Source organism: Pezoporus wallicus, unplaced genomic scaffold (assembly GCF_028554395.1).
Source record: "Pezoporus wallicus isolate ANWC-B61680 ecotype Strahan unplaced genomic scaffold, APGP_CSIRO_Pwel_v1 contig_5418, whole genome shotgun sequence".
Lineage (NCBI taxonomy): Eukaryota > Metazoa > Chordata > Aves > Psittaciformes > Psittacidae > Pezoporus > Pezoporus wallicus.
Genome location: NW_026640709.1, coordinates 3,199,151 through 3,217,879, shown reverse-complemented (window position 1 = coordinate 3,217,879; position 18,729 = coordinate 3,199,151). Strand labels below are relative to the sequence as shown.

The window sequence follows — 18,729 nt, the reverse complement described above, 5'->3', positions numbered from 1 at the left end:
ACAAACCGTCATGTTGATATGAGCTTTATGGTGATACAGGATAAATTCTGATTATTTGTAAAAACAAAACCCCAGTAATACCAAAAGTGTTATTGCAAGTCTGACAGTAAGTATGTGTCAGGGAATTAAGGGATTGATGTCTGTGGTTCTGATTGGGGTGTGAAGAACCTTGACTGTTGTTTAAAAAAGAAAAAAAGAAAAGAAAAACTACCTCCCACTCTCCAAATCCTAAAACTGAACTGAGCACTGAAGACATATCAAGAATTGAAATGTAGATTTGCCAACTGAATCATAATTCTTGATCTTTGTTATAAACTGTAGTGCTACTTGTCTGGGCAGTGGACTGTGAGATTAGTAATGCAGTGTGCATTTTCGGTTTGTGCATAGCGATGGACCCCTGCCAAAAAAGAGGATAGATTGGAAATGGAGAAGATTTGGAAAAAACAAAAAAAAAGCGATCAACATAAGGAATAATTTTGCTCCTTTGGAAACAGCTTAGGAGACCAGGAATCTTCAGCCTGGAAAAGTGATGACTAAAAGGGAGATATGAAAGCAGTGTTTTTATCTTGATTTTGAGTCTATTGATCACTGAAATTAAATAGCTAGAAAAAAATGCTGAGTAATTTATTCAGTCTCCTAGTTGAGATTTATTTCTTACAAGAATAATCATAATGTATTTTCCTGCTCAGTTAGGAGTGTGTTGTTGCTTTTTAGTTTCATATCAGAAACCATTCTGTTAGGTCATATTCTGTTTCTTTTGCTCAGATTATTCTATGTATTCTGAAAAATATCCAGCACCCTTCCCTCTGCTGTCGTCTGATACAGTCATACACATTGTCTGTCCACCTAAGATAGTCCAAAAGTAACACATCTTTCTGTGCTACATTCTTCTATATGTAGATGAGGCACAGCGAGGTTCTTTAAGCACATACCATTGGTTTTTCAAAACACATTTATAGTGATTTGAATTCTAATATGCAAATTTTTACTGGACTGTATGAACTTCACTAAGAACTTCTTTTTTTTTTTTTTTTTTGAAAATTACAGCCACTTACGTCCTTCTATGCTACAACAGCTGTTGAGAAGGCTAGTTTTTGATGTGCCCCTACTCAATGAATACTGTAAAATGCCTCTCAAGGTAAATGCTTTACTTTCTGTACATATATTCCATGTAAAACTTACTTCATGATAATCCGTCATTGTTATGTTTTTAAAAAACAGAACGGGGCAGGGTGAAGCACAGGTTTTTCCAGAGAGATGGTTTAAAGGGTGTACTAGAGGCTCCTTTTGCAATGTTTTGAATAATACTGAGGCCGCCAACTACAAATGACAGAAGTAAAATCAATTTGAGTTTGTAAAAGGTTTTACCAGAATCTGTCATGTCGTGCTTTATACCTTTTCATTGACTCTGTTTTTACCATCCGAGTTAACCTGTATTCACATGGTGACAATCCTGAAATACTGTAATTTTGCTTCTGTCATCTCTGAGAATCCCACAGCTGCAGCTGGGAATAATACACACTTTTATACATTCAGAGTATGGGCTCTACTGCTCTCCCAGACAACAAAAGAAGAAAAAGAGACTGTTTTTATGAGCCATTAGAAATGAAGAAACAGAAATAAATAATGATACTTATGTAACTGTTTAAATAGATACTGGCAATTCAGAGTTCACTAACCAGTATGTTATTTTGTTAGGTACTGATGTTTTACGTGCGTTTTTTTCTTGAAAATTCTAGCTTCTGACAAATCACTATGAGCAGTGCTGGAAATATTATTGTCTGCCTTCAGGAATGGGAAGCTATGGAATTGCAGCAGAAGAAGAATTACATTTAACTGAAAAATTATTCTGGGGAATATTTGATTCCTTGTCTCATAAGGTAATGACTTTAATACACATTACAGTATGGGGTATGATAATTTGTTGTGACAAGTGCCTATTTATCAGTTCATTATCTAATATAGGGGATATGGCAATGAATGCTTTTAATGAAGTAACTTTCTAATGAAAAATTGAATGCTGAATCTTGAAAGATTCTCTCCAAACTAATGAAATATAACACATTTGTCTTGATACACCCATATAGCTTTACACTAGTAATAAGGCAGATTGGTTGCTGTGCTAACAAGTTGGTGATGTCACCTCTCCTATTTTAGCTCTACTAAACTTTTAAAAACACTTTTTACTGGCAGAAAATTAATTTTAAGAAATGTATGTATATGCTTGTCAAATAGTTGGTGTATGCGCAGTAAATCTACATTGTTTGCAAACATAAACTTGTTTGGGATTTTTGGGGGATTTGTTTTGGGTTTTGTGGTTTGTTTTTTTCTTTGTTTCTTTGTTTACTTTCTGGGTTGTTTTTTTTATTTAGTTTTCTGGTTATTGCCCAGCTTACAAAATATAATGCAACATTCTTAGAAATATTTTTTTTTCCATTTTCCTGTTCCAAACTGTGATCCTGGGATTTTTTTTTTTTTACTTGCTTATTTTTGGTCTGAGTAAGAAATAGTTCTGATAGGAGAAATGCCTTACTCAGTTAAATTATTATTTTTTTTTTTGCCTGATTGAGCTCAAAAATCAGATTCTTGCTATGGAACAACAACAAATTTTTCATAGCATTTCTGTGAATTTCTGTTCAAATTCTTATTGACAGATTTAGATGCTTGTTTCTGTAGGCATTCTGATTTACAGTATCAGTCTCTGCATTACTCTAAAACTACTTTTTAAGCCTTACTTGCATTTGATTCTAGTGACATTTACTTCTCTCACTGCTGTCACAAGTGCAGAGTGTCAGGAGGGCCTGACGCAATAAAATGTTTCCAATTAGTGCATCTTGGCTTTTTACAAATAAATGATGATATGTTTCTGCCAATATTGATGGCCCGCTATAATAGTATTTTCTTATTTCTCTAAATGATCGTAGTTGTTGTGTAAATCTGAAACAAAACTAGAGGAAGTTAAAGTGTTGAAATTTTAAGCATTCTGCTTGCTTTGATATAAACATGAAAAAACTTGTTGATAAAATTATAATGGACCTTAATATTATGAATATATATATAATGGTATAATATACTTTCAGCACTTTCTTAACACAAAGTGGTCATTCAAATTTATAGTAGCGTATAAAATTTCTAATAATGAAGCAAGAGAAATATTTTTGTAGGTTTTTTTTTTTTTGCTAGAAATGGTTGGTGTCTGTGTTGTAACATCAAAAAGATGCCTGAGCTATCTGAGTAAAATTTATGAAAAAATTATGATAGCATCAAACTCTTGCACTTTAGTGTTCATCAGTAGATCTTAAAGCCTTTTAAAACTATATCATTATGTGCATTTTACAGATAGGAATCTGAAAGATAGAGAAGTGATTTTTATTTATCCTAAGCATACTAAGAATGTTGTTTCAAAGCTGGAAGGAGAGCCTTGCCTACTGTGATCTGCTGCCACTTCTTCTAGAACATGTTTTTTTATGATTTAGTGTGTAACAATTGACCTTGAATATGTTTGATGGCAAGTTGCTAAAGATATATTCTTCAAATGTAATTCTATCATCTCATATTTTTATATATCAGGTACATCTGTGTGCTTTCTAGAGCTAAAATGACTATTCAGAAGAGCAAATGCACCTCTTAGCAGGACAGTTTTTGAAAAATAATGAACTGCCTTTGCTAAAGTAAAATACAGCTTCCTTTAACCAGTATGATTTAAACTGAAACAGATTACAGGAAAAGAGGGAGAAATTACAATGGCTTCTGCAGCTAACATAGCAATTAGTCATTTTAGAATTGAAGCTGTATTTCATAGATGGCTGTACTTCTATAACTAGGCAAACAGTAAGGCCCCTTACTAGCCCAAAGAAAGCTTAAGAGTCATACTTGTATGATATATACTTATAAAAGTGCCAGCATCCTTTCATGTTAATTTGAGTAGTCTTTAAAATGTATCAAGTTGGTATCAAGAGAAATAGATGTTGTGCAGGAATAATTTTGCTCTATGCTTAATTTTTAAATGTGCTTCACAGTTTGTTTGCATCTTCTAATATTTGGACATATGGCTGCTTGCTTTTCACTAACATTTTGCATGTTTTTCTGTTGGATTTTCCAACCAGTTCCTATCTCTCCTGCAGAAGTATGATCCAGAGCTCTTTCGAATGGCTTTGCCTTGTCTAAGTGCTATTGCTGGGGCCTTGCCCCCTGATTATTTAGATACAAGAATTAAGTCAACTTTGGAAAAGCAGACTTCACTGGATCCAGAAGGAAATTTTGATCCCAAGCCTGTCAATACAGCGAAGTGAGTCATATAAATCGTAGCAATTTCCTTTCCTTAAATATTATTGTTCTATTCCTTATTAACAATTTTTTCTCCTCTGTAGGAAAAGTTGGCTAGTCACTGGCTTTTTAATGGTACTAGTACTTTTCAGAAGTAGTGTAGGGATTTTTGCTTCCTCCTGCCAAATACTTCACTGCGATATATCCTGTTTACTCGATATAAAACATCTTCTTCTCAGCACTGTATGGACATTAAGTACTTCCCTGTTATATGTGCAGACTACGTAACAAATTCTATACTTCTTGTCTACTTTATGCCTAGTAATTCAAATGTTTGAGATATGTACACTTGTAATAGGTTTGATGTTATCATTATTTAGATTGTGCTCATGACAAATGGTACAAGATCACCAAAATCTGGTGATTCAGTTGGCCTATTGCCCAATTTTTATAAAATTCCCAATTTTGAGTACTGATCTCAATCTGATACAGAAAGGTAAGCAGGTCATGTGTGATGATTTAATAGAGACTTAGCCTTTCTAGTAATCTTGTGCTTTTAAAAATCAAATTTCTAATATGTTTATATTCAAGAACTGAGGTTCACTAGTTGATTCTTGCTATTAAAGACTTGCCTTTGCATCATTATGCAATGTGAAACATCCATGCAAATATTATCCTGTATTAAGAATTGTCAAGAAAAATATCTGTAGGTTATGGTGAAGGAGTGTTTTTTTTCTTGTGATTTCAGTGTCTAATAAGTGCAGCTGTTACGTATTTGAAGATTCCCTGTAAATGCCATTATAGCTCTTTGTTTTGCAGCATTTCTCTGAAAGAAAATGGAATGGCAAAGCCGAATGTCTTGCCTTTGTGTGGAAGTGAAGCATTCTGATTAGCGCTATATTATACTGACATTTTTTTCATAAATCAGACTGCAGTGACTTATGATTGAATGACCATACTCTCCTTTGCTTACAGCCTTGTACTTCCTGAAAAGTTGGAGTATATTGTCAGCAAGTACGCTGAACATTCCCATGATAAATGGGCCTTTGATAAGGTAGGAATTATTTTAATACCAGCAACGGTCAGGAAAGGACTAGTTAATAATACCTGGTATGAATATTGTAAGAAAATGGGACAATTTAACTGATAAGCGCTCGGTCAGAATGTGTTAATGTCTGCATATTTACGGGTATGTGGAAGAAATCTTTTGCTCAAGAAAATGAACTGAAATTTGTCAGTTTTTCAAAGTGGGCAGAATTTATTAGACAAATATTTGAAGGAAATGAAAAGGGGGCACTGGCTTTAGTTTTGTTTGCTTGTTTTTATTAATAAAATTGTGTAGATCTTACCTTTATTTTGCTCGGTAATCATATTTTTTGACTGGGAGGCAGAGATTCAATTTTACTGAAGCAGCTCTGTGATCTAATCGTGTATCTGGAAAGTCTAATGTCCTTTTTTTATTTCAGAAAATGCAGCTTTAAGAAGGCTCTTCCTCTAATTTTCCAAGTGCTCTGTCACTGTGTTGTGTTTCAGTTTCACCACTTCAAAATAGCTACAAGATGAGACAATATATACTAAGTGATACATCTTTTTAATGTTTCAGTGAAACGTTTAAAAAAGGCCTTTTTAAGGTTACATTTGCAAATATATTTTATTGTTAATAACTTTCAGAGTTAAATTTGAGCAAAATGAAGTTTTGGGGAGTTGACAATAGTTTTTGATAACTGTGTTGGAAATTTTCTGACATTGAACTAGTTAATTCAACCCAAGTAGGAATTTTAAATCTCTTTCATTCAAGGAAAAAAATAGAATTTGGGTTAAGTAACTTATTGTAACTATTAATAAAAAATGAATAACAATTTTATACAACACTTACATAGAAATAGCAATTCTGTTGTTGTGTGGGGCTATGTATGCAAATTTGTAGAGATATATATATATATATACAGAAGGATATAAATATGCACACATTTGTCTCAACCCATAAATTTCAAGTAATATTGTTTGAGGTAAAAGATTCATTAAAGTTACATTCTTTAGTGCTTGAGCTGTTAACGTTGTATTTTCTGTGTTGCTGACTTTAACCTCCCAGAGAATAGACTCTTTACCTTAGCTACTACCATCTTCATGCTTGAGTCCATTTCAAGGACGCCAGTGTGTATTAGGCTCAGACCTGGTTTCACGAGACCTACTACTCATAGGTGGCATCTAATTTGTCAGGACCATGTTTTATTCCAATGTATCTACAAATGGGTGCACGTTCTTATAACAGAAATTTCTGTGGCACTGAGTAGCTATTGGAATAGCTTAGCAGTTCAATACAACAAAGTAAACTGGATAATTTGCCATTACTCATCTATGTTGTTCTCATCTTATTTCAGTATATTTATTTTGCTTTCAGACTAATAGTGGGTGGAAGTACGGTGTTTCACTTGATGAAAATATGAAGACACACCCATTAATAAGACCTTTCAAGACTTTAACTGAAAAGGTAATAGAGGAAATTATAGCTGCATTAATAGAAATTAGATTGATATGTGTACTTTTTAAAGTCTATTTAAAATATATGCTGTAAGAGACAAATTAGAATTATTACAAATAATTCTTACAAGAATTTGTGGAATTCTTGTGGCTGTTAAGAATAGAAACATTTATATGCTTAAGGAGTTGGCTGGATAATCTTACACAGAGTCTTGTATAATTTGCTTCTGTTGGGCCGTCTTCCTCTGCCTGAGCCAATTTGTATTCAGAGTATCTATAGCACAGGATTTTCAGGCCTTTGTGGATGAGGAATGACTGGCAGAAAGTCCTGGGTTTTCAGATAAAAGTGTAATTTAACATAGCTGAAGGCAATTTTGTCTTCAAGAAAGATGGCAGAAAAATTTAAAGTATAGAAGATGCTTCAGTAGAAAATGGGAAACATATTTAAACTATTTTGAATAAACTTTCATTTGAATTTCTTGACTAGACATGAATATCTTCTAGTGGTCAGAACAGTGGACTGATTTGAATTCTGTTACATATTTTTCAGTGAAACCTTGGGTTACTCATAACTCAAATATTTGTCCCTTTTTACCAAACTTTTCCTGTTCAGAAAATGAAAATGATAAAAAACCAAGAGGGGTTCAAAAGGTTTAATTTCCCAAGGTTTGTAAATTGCTTTGAAGTCTTTGGAGAGGAGCTGAGGAATTATTGGTTGAGTTGTTATTAAAACAGTTCAAAGAGATTTTTCTGAATTGTCTCAGATTAGACCTTTTGAACATAGAAATCAGGTCTTTTCATGAAAAGTGTCATGTTAAGTAATTGTCATAAAAATTCTTATTCACGGTATGACCTGAAATACTTTTATTAGGTTGATTTGAAGGTCTTAATATGACATACTCAGAATTTTCTTTGCCACAACTTTTCAGATTTTCTCTAACACCTTTACTTTTCAAAAGAATGTTAGAATAAAGGCTGTTCCCTAATTTTTTATCGATGACTGTATTTATATGAAGAGGTACATAGATCAGTGACATTCTAAGAGTGGATATAAATACAGAAAGACCAAAAAAGGCCTTGTGCTGATGCATTCAAATGTACATACTTGCCTAACTATTTTCATAGTACTTGTAATGCCATCAATTTTGTATTATTTTGGGCTAGAGGAATTAATGAAAAGGTTTCCAGATACAAACTACATCATTGCTCCAGAGCTCACTTGAATCCTGTTACTGTGTAACAGATATTCCAGAAATAAATACTACTAGGAATAAAATGAACAAAAAAAGTATTTTAAAGTTTTTCTCATGTGTCCTCAGATATAATCAAATTTTGTTTGCCATTGTGGCATGTGACAATTTATAAATAAGGACAGAATATTTTTATTGTGTGTTTGTTACTTGCTAAATACAGAGAAATTTTACATTATTTTCTTCAAAGGAAAAGGAAATTTATCGTTGGCCTGCCAGAGAATCACTGAAAACCATGTTGGCCATGGGATGGAGCCTAGAAAGGACCAAGGAAGGAGGAGAAGCAATAATACATCAGCGTGAAAATGAAAAGCTCCGCAACATATCTCAGTCTAGCCAGGTAAGGCGGAATTGCTTAAATTTAGAAAGCAAAAGACTTGTTTGTTAATCTACTAAGAAATTATAAAAAACTATGTTAATTTTATACTCTTCTAATGAAAATAAACATTTAATGTTAGAGTTCTGAGATTGGAAGTCATGTCACTATAATAAAAACTGTGAAGCAACACTAAAGAGGGGATTGCAAAAAAGACAACTTTAAAATGATAAGGCTGTCACCTATCCATTTTCTCAGAAGACATGGAGACAGTTTTCATCTACTTATTTAATAATTGCATGCTGAGACTGCTGCGCACTATGTGTCTTGGAGGTGGGCAACTATTTAAAACTATGACGTGTTGAGGAATTTTTATTGTAGCCCTTGAGGTGAATTAAACATATATTTGTGCTCAAATATAGTGAGATTTAATGATAAATACCTTGGAGCTCTACTACTTATGGCGGAAGGAGCACACAAAAGATGTGCCAGAAGCTGATCCCTTACATACAGTTGCACCAGCACTGATTCTCTGTGAGCATCAGGCACCTTAAGCATATGTTGGGTTCATTCCCCAGCAGCAGTTTTGCTTACCACAAGTGGCCCCTGAGCACTCTTGTTACAAGACAGCATTTCTTATCTTTTCAGCAAACTTCGCTCCTTACAGGGAGTCCTCCTGTTTCTGGCAATTGTGCTTCCAGCCAGCTGAGCCTTTTCTGCACTGCGCCTTTTTGCCCAAGAAGATACACATAAAGACATGACTGAGTAGGGGATTTCAGCACATGTTTAACTTAAATACATGATTGGAATCACTGATATATATGTGATCAGTTACATTTAACATAGGTTAAATAATGCTTAATTTAAGCACTTAAGGTTTGTTGCACTGCAGCTCTCATACTTTAAACATTTAAAGACTCCATAAATATACCACACTCCTCCTTTTTCTTAGTCTGTAAATTGCGTGAGACAATAATCTATTTTAACTTTATGTTGTGATGTCTTCTCTTTAGGATATAATTCATTCACACTCTTGCCACACTGTTCTGTCATGTATTAAAGGCATATCTTGTATGCCTCATGATTGGTCTCCTCTCTTAGGCTGAAAAAGCATGGATCTTAGCAGGTTGCCAGTTGTTTTAAGTAGGGAGATCTAAGTATCTTCAGTAACCTTCTTATTTCTGCAGATGTATTCTGTTAATCATCCTGTGTGTCTTCAGCACATTGCAAATAAAAGGTGAACAGAGGTTCGATAAGAAAGTTTAAAAATGAGAATGGTGTTGCTCTAATCAGATCAACAACAGAGATGATGTATTTCAGTATTTGATTCTTTTATCTGAAATACTTTTTTACCTGAAAATAATTCCTTTTTCTTTCCTGCAGGGAAATGGATATAACCCAGCACCACTTGATCTCTCTAATGTGATGCTTCCTAGGGAGCTTCAGGTTTGTGTTTGTGTTTTGCATATATTGTGCTGAAAAGAATTAATATATTTGTTCTTTTATAACTAATGACTTGAATTTTGTCAGGTTTTATAAGCCTATTTCATAGAACCGTAAAATCATAGAATAGTTAGGGTTGGAAAGGACCTTAAGATCATCAAGTTCCAACCCCCTTGCCATGGGCAGGGACACCCTACGCTAAATCATATCACCCAAGGCCTCGTCCAGCCTGGTCTTGAACACTGCCAGGGATGGGGCATTCACAACCTCCCTGGGCAACCCATTCCAGTGCCTCACCACTGTAACAGGGAAGAATTTCCTCCTTATATCCAATCTAAACTTCCCCTGTTTAAGTTTTAACCTGTTACCCCTTGTCCTATCACTACAGTCCCTAATGAAGGGTCCCTCCCCAGCATCCCTGTAGGCCCCCTTCAGATACTGGAAGGCTGCTATGAGGTCTCCACGCAGCCTTCTCTTCTCCAGGCTGAACAGCCCCAACTTACTCAGCCTAGTGTTTGTGATATGCTTTTGTAAAAAGGTGCAAGCCATACTATTTATATATATATATATATATATATATATATATATATATATATGAAAGAGATTTCTACTGTTGATCCTATTGGTGCTTTCTGAGTTCATAGAAAAAGTTATCATGTAACTATGGAAGGCGGTGTAAACAGCATGTGATATATATGTACCCTGTGCCTATGCTGACTTCGAAGAACAGACGAATGTAGAAATGAGACTTAACTGTGAAGTTTCTTTACCACAATAGTGTAAAATTACGTTGAATTACAAGTTTTGTCACGTCCTAATTTTGCATCTTGTGTTTTCTGATGGCAACATAGGGAATGGCTGAGGTAATGGCAGAAAACTACCATAACATATGGGCCAAAAAGAAGAAAATGGAGTTGGAAAGCAAAGGTAAGCCAGAATGCTGTAAACCACACACACACAAAAAGACAAAAAAAAAAAGACAAAAATGAGGGAGAAGAAACAATCTGAAAGAGGACAGTGTAAGACAATCAAAATTGAATAGTTCCCTTTTGTTCTTGAAGCAAAATAAATCTTACAGTCAAAAAACTTACAGTTCTTTCAACTTACTAAAGGTGGAGGTAGTCATCCTTTATTGGTACCTTATGACACATTGACAGCTAAGGAGAAATCGCGAGACCGTGAAAAGGCACAAGAGCTGTTTAAATTCCTTCAAGTCAATGGTATAATCATATCTCGGTAAGTTGCACATTTTTTTTTAGATACTTGCTTACATTCTGTGCAGGAACCATGATGATTGTCCTTATCTTGCTGCACTCTGTTAGTAACATAATTACCGTTTGACATATCTTATGTAAATCAGAATCCTTGTTATTTTTATGTTTAGAAAGACCTTTCTGAAACAGTGTAGACAGGTAATATTTTTAATAAGTATGTGATCACAGTGGATACGAAATGCAACAATAGTTTAATTAAACAAGCAGGTGACTCAAAACTTCTAAATTACCAGCCAGCAGTGTCAGTAAGTGTAGTGGGAAAATAAATCTGAGGTCTGATACTGAAACACATCTATGTGCTTTTTAATCCAGTTTTTAAGAAAAATGTTGGTTTGAATTCTGTGGAGCAGTCAGACAAAGTGGCTGTTTTGTGGGCATTTCATACTTCTGCTCAAGCAGGAGTGCAGACTTTTAAATTGAATTGCTGTGTCCGGAAGTCAGCTCTCCTGCAGGCGCATACACTGTCAATGAAATGAAAATAACTCATTATACTGTATTTTTTGCTTTATATGATGGAATTGTAAGATAATATACTGTAATTGTTATCCTTTTTTTGTATGTGAAACCCCTGAGGACTTAGGAAACTGCAGTTTTGCTGGCATCTTTGTAAAATAAACTCTATTCATGAACAATTTTTTTCTGTATGTGCAGTCAGATGATTTCATTTATTTCTGTTTTTCAAGTCTGTGTCTGTAGTGAAAGTATACACTCAGAAATTTATACTAATTGATTATTAGGATCTTCAAAAGGTAACTTTGTTGGCTTCAGCAATTAATAACATTTTTAAAGATATTAGAAGACAGCTTTAAATATACATTTCTGCTTTACTAGAAGAAAAATTCCCTCCTGCCACATATGTAGACTCTCAGCCTGAAATCAAAATGTAGGTATGCCAGCAGACATTTTTATATCCTCTATAATTGCTTTAGAGCCATTGAATAGGAAAAGCAGGTTTAGTTCCTGTAAATAGTAACAGGACAAGGGGTAACGGGTTAAAACTTAAACAGGGGAAGTTCAGGTTGGATATAAGAAGGAAATTCTTTCCTGTTAGGGTGGTGAGACACTGGAATAGGTTGCCCAGGGAGGTTGTGAATGCTCCATCCCTGGCAGTGTTCAAGGCCAGGTTGGACGAGGCCTTGGGTGATATGATTTAGCGTAGGGTGTCCCTGCCCACGGCAGGGGGTTGGAACTAGATGATCTTAAGGTCCTTTCCAACCCTAACTATTCTATGATTCTATGAAATGGGTGATCCTTTGAAACACCAATGGAATTGCTCAAATACAAGTTTTAGTATCTCTTTGTGGCTGTATCTGTTCAGGTTAAGAAGACAGTGTTTCCAGTGTTAACTAATTGAAAAAGCCTGCTCAAACTCCATATGGGGTAGGGGCTGAGAGTTTTCAGCAATTGTCTATATAAGGGTGAATCACAATTATCATCTTCTCAGTGTTTTCTTAAGATGACTATGTGCATATTTAAATATATGCAAATTTTCTTTTTGAAGTACTGATAGCAATTATCACATTTCTAGAATGTCAGTCTCGAAAATGTTGGTCTAATCCTTAAAACATGGAAATTCTTTTTAACTGGAAACATAGGCGGCATAGTGTGTGTACGTTACATATACCATCTGCCTCTGTTTTGATTTTTGCTCCTCTCTGTTTGTCAGGAACACTTTTGAACTACTTTTAGGTGCTTATGAGATACAGAGAAATCTCTCAGGCCTTAATCAAGTATAAGTTAGAAAAAACATGGTATTCTGTTAAGCATCTTTATTTTAAATCTCTAAATGTCTTTTGATACCAGCTTTGTTATTTAACACAGCTACCAATGTCTTTCAATTTTCAGGAAAGTACATGGAATCTCTCAGCTAGCATGACTTATAAACAAAAAAAGATAATCTTTTCACTGATCTCACTGAAAATACACATAAATACTTAGATAAATTATCCACTTCAAAAGTGAGGTAGGAGGAGATGCCTGCCAGCCATATATACCTGTTAATACCCTTGATTCTCCCTAATTTACTCCTATACCAGTGCTAAGGAATCTCAGGACAAATGATCATTTCCTCCAACAAACATTCAAACATTCTCTATTCAAATTAACAAGTTGTTACAAGGGAAATTCCAGTTAGATATACGAAAGTATTTTGCCTTTATTTTTTGCACAATGAGGGTGGTCAAACATTACAGTAGGGTCTCCAGCAAATATTATGAGATTTCAGTGCATGAAGATACTCTATACATTATTCGACAAGGTTCTGAACAACCTGATCTAACTTTGGATTCAGCTTTTACTGGAGATGAGAGTTGGATCAGATGACTTTCAGAGGTTCCTTCCAAGCTAATTTTTTCTGTGATCCTAAAGAATTTTAGAATTTCAGTGAGGTAGTTTTTATTTGTAGCTGAAGTAAAATCTATTATTTTAAATCTAGGCACAGCCAACCATACATGTTTTTATTCCTGTTTAATATATTTGAATGTACTAGTCATGATTTAGGTCATTAATTTATCTCAAAGAATACATAATACATGCATCTTCCTAAAGTATCACATACCATTGCAATTTTTCAATTACTTTGAATAGTATAGTAGTTTTTTATTTACATTTAGGTTTTCGTTTAGTTGTTTAAGTCATTTTGACTTCATAAAATTCAAGGACAAAAATGTGAATAATGAAATGAAGTGTAGTACTTAAACTGATTGTGTAAAGATGCAGTTGCTGACTTCCTAAACATTTTGCACTTTGATCTGCGAGCAGTAGAAATTGAGTGGCCAGTGCATTGCTTTGTCGGATTAAAATGATGGCTTCATTTGTGCAATAAGGTAGCTCTCTGAAGTCTCTATTCAAAACCACACACATTTTGGAAATTTTAATCCAAAACTATCATTCCGCTTAGAGAAACATGAACTTATTTTAACATTTATGGCTATGTAGATGACAACTTAGAGCTGCTGTGGAAGGTCATTTTCTTCTTCTTTTGAAAATCTGACATGAAAAATAATAAGGAATGAAATGTTTCATAGTACTGTCATCGTCAATGCTACTTATCTTAATGTTTTCTAAAACAGGGGTCTGAATGACATGGAGTTGGATGCTTCATCCATGGAAAAGAGGTTTGCCTTTAAGTTCCTGAAGAAAATTTTAAAGTATGTTGATTCTGCTCAAGAGTTTATTGCACATTTGGGTAAGCTGCAGATTTTAATTTGAAAAATATTAAAACTGTTGATAGCTAAATATCTGGATATCGGTATGTTTAAAATTCTAGCAACCACTTCTTCTTTCATTTAAGAAACTTAAATGATGTCTTTTGATTTGAAGATTGAATTCTTGGACATCTTTAACTAGTTAAACTGTTTCTGCTGTTTTATTTGTATTATAGCAAAAATAAGATTACAAGGATATATAAAAGCGCTATTATTTATTTTTAGACAACTTCTTATTTGTGTCTGCCTTGATTATATCCTTGCAGAAGCCATTGTAACCAGTGGAAAAACTGAAAAATCTCCACATGACCAAGAAATAAAATTCTTTGCCAAAGTGAGTGATTTAGTATTTCAAGTAATGTACATATACATTCCATTATACAGAACATGGAAATTTTTAACATTAGACTGCTTTTCAGGTAATAGAAATATATCTATCCCATTTTTTTCATGGTAAGTAATAAATTAAATGTTATCAAATATTTCAAAATACTTTCAAAACTATTTCAATGCATTTGGTAGATCCAAATATTTCAAAATATCTGATTCAACACGAGAAGGAACATAGAAATTAAAAGGCAGCTTATTTATTATATGAAATTAAATACTCTCACTGAAAATATAAATTATTTCTGAAAATTTTTGCCCCGGTATATCACTGAAGTGCATAGTATCATTTAATTAACAGGAAGAACTATTTCTATGCATAGCGTTGTTATACACATTTGTGTACCTAGTAAGAAAATGTTGTAAATAATCAGATTTGAAGTAAGGAACGCTTAGAATTTAATTTAGGCACTTAAAAAGAAAAAAGCCCTCTCCCTTTATATCTGTACTGGAGATTTATGTAAATAGTGGAGAGGAAGGGTCCTCTTAGTTCAGTGTTACTTATCTTTATTGAATGTGAGAAGATAAGCCTGCAGTATAGGATCCAAAATAGATTTGCGTAACTCTGTTTATTATTTATATCAATTTTAAGTAAAATTGTAAGCCTTAAGATTTTAATTTTTATTATTTTGTGTCTGAAATGAGAAAATACAGCTGCTACAGAGCTTGAAAATTCTTTGAATAAACTCATCAATCAGAGCATTGTTGCAACATTTACCATTTTGCTCTGTGAAAAATACATTTTGTATCTGTATTTCTTAGGTTCTTTTACCATTAGTTGATCAGTACTTTACAAATCACTGCCTCTACTTCCTGTCTTCTCCAACAAAAACACTCAGTAGCAGTGGATATGCATCAAATAAGGAAAAGGAAATGGTAGCAAGGTAAGTAGACAATTAAGATGTATACAGGAGGGTTCTATATTGATAATTAAACAACTCTTAGATTAAAAGTAATAATAGTTCAAAAGCTCAGTGTCCTCAGATAGAATGTAAATAAATTTATTCTCTATCAGAATGGCAGTAAGTGAATAGAATTCCTTATTTTAGTATTCTAATTAAAGAAGTAAGTATATGTAATAATACTAACAGTATCTAATTGTCAATAACATCAAAACCAATGAATAGTTCTGTGAGCAACGGAACTAATAAAACTTAGTTTCTGATTGGTTTATGTGTCATTGTTGATGGCACTTTCTGGTTGAAGCTTATCCCACAGCTGAGTTATTTAAATAGATTCACATTTAAATTTTCAGATATCAAAAAATGTGAAAATACCATGATGCAGCTTTTTAGGTGTCATTATGGATTCTCCCTTCTCTACAAAATTACTTATGCCCCCAAAGAAAAATTGCTGGAATTTAATAACTTAGATGTCTGTACTGTTTTATATTTGACTCAAAGTCAACCATTTGACTCGAAGTTATTCTAGAAAACTCAATTAAAAAGAGACAGTTGCCTTTTAATTTATAATGTGTTGCCTTTACAAAAATATGGTTTTCATTTTTCTGCAATTAACATTTAAAAATCAGTATTTAATTTATTTTTAGCGATGACTGTCATCTAATATTTTTGTTGCCAATTTTTTATTCCATTTAGGGGTATGCCGCCAGTTATTTTGTTTGGGAAATTTTGTATCATAATCTCTCAAACTGTATTTTATGCTCATGCTTTCTTACATTAGCTGTCAGATTCTTAAATTTATTTTGCTTTCCTTCACTAAGTTGAACAGAGTTTACTTTTCCAGTGGAAGACTCGATACAAAATTTGAAAGTAAAGATAACTTACTTGTTACATAACATCAGACCTAGCACTGAACTTCCTAGATTCTGTTCTTCATTTTATCTTCCAGTGTCTCTTTGCATTTCTCTAAATTATTATTACCCTTTTATTTCCATCTTCTAGATGTGTGGTAGTCATTATAAAGCAGTTGCCCGTAAGAGTGAGTGGATATAGTGTCCCTAAAATTCTGCTTTAATGAGCTTTCAGATATATTATATACAAATATACAAGATAGTCCTCCGGTACTTGCATAAGCCAGCTCAGGTTCAGGAGGATTGAAGCTTTGTTTCATTTAATTTCGTTTCATTTGAATTCAATTTCATACTCTCTTTCTGAATCCTCTATTGCTTCACTGAAGTCAGTCAGGTCAGCTTAATAAAGCTAGAAAGATGCTCACTGGTGTTGTACAAAACACCTTCACAAAAGCTCATACATGAAGGAAGTTAGACCTCTAGTCTGCATATCTGCTATTATAAATTCAGAAATATAATTCCTTTTCCATTTGTCACTGAGCAAAGTGACAGTTATTTTCATCTTATAGGAAGTATAATATTTTCTTACTATTGTGAAGATAACAATGACAATCTCTTGTTAGTAGGACACCATAGCAATTCCTAAGGTATATTTTCTTCATTTTTTTGTTACATCGTAATTCCATTTGTAATGTATAACACAGATAATAGAAAAGTATGCCTAGCTGTCTTTACTTTTTAGAAGTTGAAGTAGTCAGAGTTGGTGATTTTTGCTTTCTCTTAATTATCCTATTATTTTGACAAATAGGTTATATATGCAAGTTTCTGACATACTTGCCAGAAGCTCTTCTCATTTGTTTACGTTTCAGGATTAATCTTATCATCAGCAGTGGCTAAACACGGATTTATTTATTTACAAAGGATATCTTCACAAATTGCTTTAAATAGTGTGTTATCATCATGCATGATTCAGGATGTGCATATTCAGGAATTATGTCGTGTTCTCTTTCATATCCCTACTACTCTTTACCTCACATTCTAAATAAATCTTTATCTTTGTCTTGTCTTGTATTGCTCTTTCTGTTCTTTTCTACTTTAGCCTGTTCTGCAAACTAGCTGCTCTTGTTAGACATAGGATCTCACTTTTTGGTAAGTTGCTAAGAAAGATTTTTATGATAACGTTAAAAACATAAAGAATGCATAACTGGTGCTTCTATCTTACCTCAACCTTTTCACAAGCTATAGGAAAAAAATCTATAAAATGATGCATAAACTTCCAATACAATTAGTGATTTCATTGAATGTGCCTCTGAAGCTAACAAATAACAGAATATGTAAAGTGTTGGAGAAGGGACAAATAGCAGCTTCTAGAATTTTCAGACTCCTTTTAAAAACTCTCATGCCTTTGCATTTACTTTTAGATTTCAAAAGCCATTTTACATTGTTTCAATTTCTGTCATCCAACTGTTGAATCCAATAGATTAATTTCTTAATATGCTCGGGGGGTGTAGGGAAAAATAACATACCTTTTTTTCAAAGGTAAAGGTAAGAAAATTAAAAAAGAAATGTGGATACTACAAGACAGAAAGTTCAGAATGTTGCAGCATCAAGTAATGAAAATTACTTAAGTATGAATTACTTAAGTACTTAAGTAATTACTTAATTACTTAAGTACTTAAGTAATGAAAATTACATAAGTACTTGGTGCCATAAGTAGCCAGTGGTTATTCTTTTAAGCTGCTATATGGAAACAGACTTAAGAAATTGAAAGTTAGTTCTAGAACGAGACCTAACTCTCCCTCCAGTGACTTAAGGTGGTAGACTTATGTCTTGTTTAACCTCTGCATCTCCAATAATGACATTTTGGATTGTTAGATTATCCTACATTTTCTATACTGTCGTGCTCTCATAGTATCTCTTTCTAACCAGGGAGTGATTCTGCTACAATGGTGAACTGCCTGCACATATTAGCTCAGTCTCTTGACACACGGTAAGTTTGCAACATTTGTACCAGCTACAAAGTACATAGGTATCCCCAAGTTTTTCAGGAGCAGTTTGTCACTATTTCCAAGGGCATTTGAAGACTTTATTGGGAGATATAAATGACACAAACTTTGTAACTGCAAGTATTGATACCTGTAGAGTATGTTGAGACAGTTTAGTACATAACTGAAAAATTTGGCTTTAGAAGTCTGAAGAATGTCTTGATACTTGTGTTTACCATTGAAATACTTGAGTATGTTAAAACACAGCCTGGAATAGTTTTCTAACATGAACTGTTTTCTGGCCTAGTTGTGTTATACAGCAGCCTGGCAGTGAACTCATTGTGAATAATAGCCCTGGAAAGCTTCAT

At 33.7% G+C, this 18,729-nt stretch overlaps 1 protein-coding gene across 7 annotated transcripts in view; it reads left to right on the top strand.

Annotated features, from left to right (window-relative positions):
* The window catches only part of RYR3 (ryanodine receptor 3), a 225,034-nt gene that overhangs the window by 149,853 nt on the left and 56,452 nt on the right, over nucleotides 1–18,729 (top strand). For 4 of the 7 annotated variants that reach the window (XM_057420110.1, XM_057420109.1, XM_057420108.1 and 1 more), the window contains exons 49-62: nucleotides 1,048–1,138; nucleotides 1,740–1,880; nucleotides 4,107–4,288; nucleotides 5,242–5,320; nucleotides 6,668–6,757; nucleotides 8,188–8,337; nucleotides 9,697–9,759; nucleotides 10,608–10,683; nucleotides 10,869–10,992; nucleotides 14,102–14,217; nucleotides 14,503–14,570; nucleotides 15,386–15,507; nucleotides 17,476–17,525; nucleotides 18,306–18,366. In XM_057420110.1, coding sequence (XP_057276093.1) covers nucleotides 1,048–1,138; nucleotides 1,740–1,880; nucleotides 4,107–4,288; nucleotides 5,242–5,320; nucleotides 6,668–6,757; nucleotides 8,188–8,337; nucleotides 9,697–9,759; nucleotides 10,608–10,683; nucleotides 10,869–10,992; nucleotides 14,102–14,217; nucleotides 14,503–14,570; nucleotides 15,386–15,507; nucleotides 17,476–17,525; nucleotides 18,306–18,366 — 1,413 coding nt within the window. The remainder of the gene's footprint in view (nucleotides 1–1,047; nucleotides 1,139–1,739; nucleotides 1,881–4,106; nucleotides 4,289–5,241; nucleotides 5,321–6,667; nucleotides 6,758–8,187; nucleotides 8,338–9,696; nucleotides 9,760–10,607; nucleotides 10,684–10,868; nucleotides 10,993–14,101; nucleotides 14,218–14,502; nucleotides 14,571–15,385; nucleotides 15,508–17,475; nucleotides 17,526–18,305; nucleotides 18,367–18,729) is intronic. The other 3 variants (XM_057420113.1, XM_057420114.1, XM_057420112.1) reach the window with 1 other exon arrangement.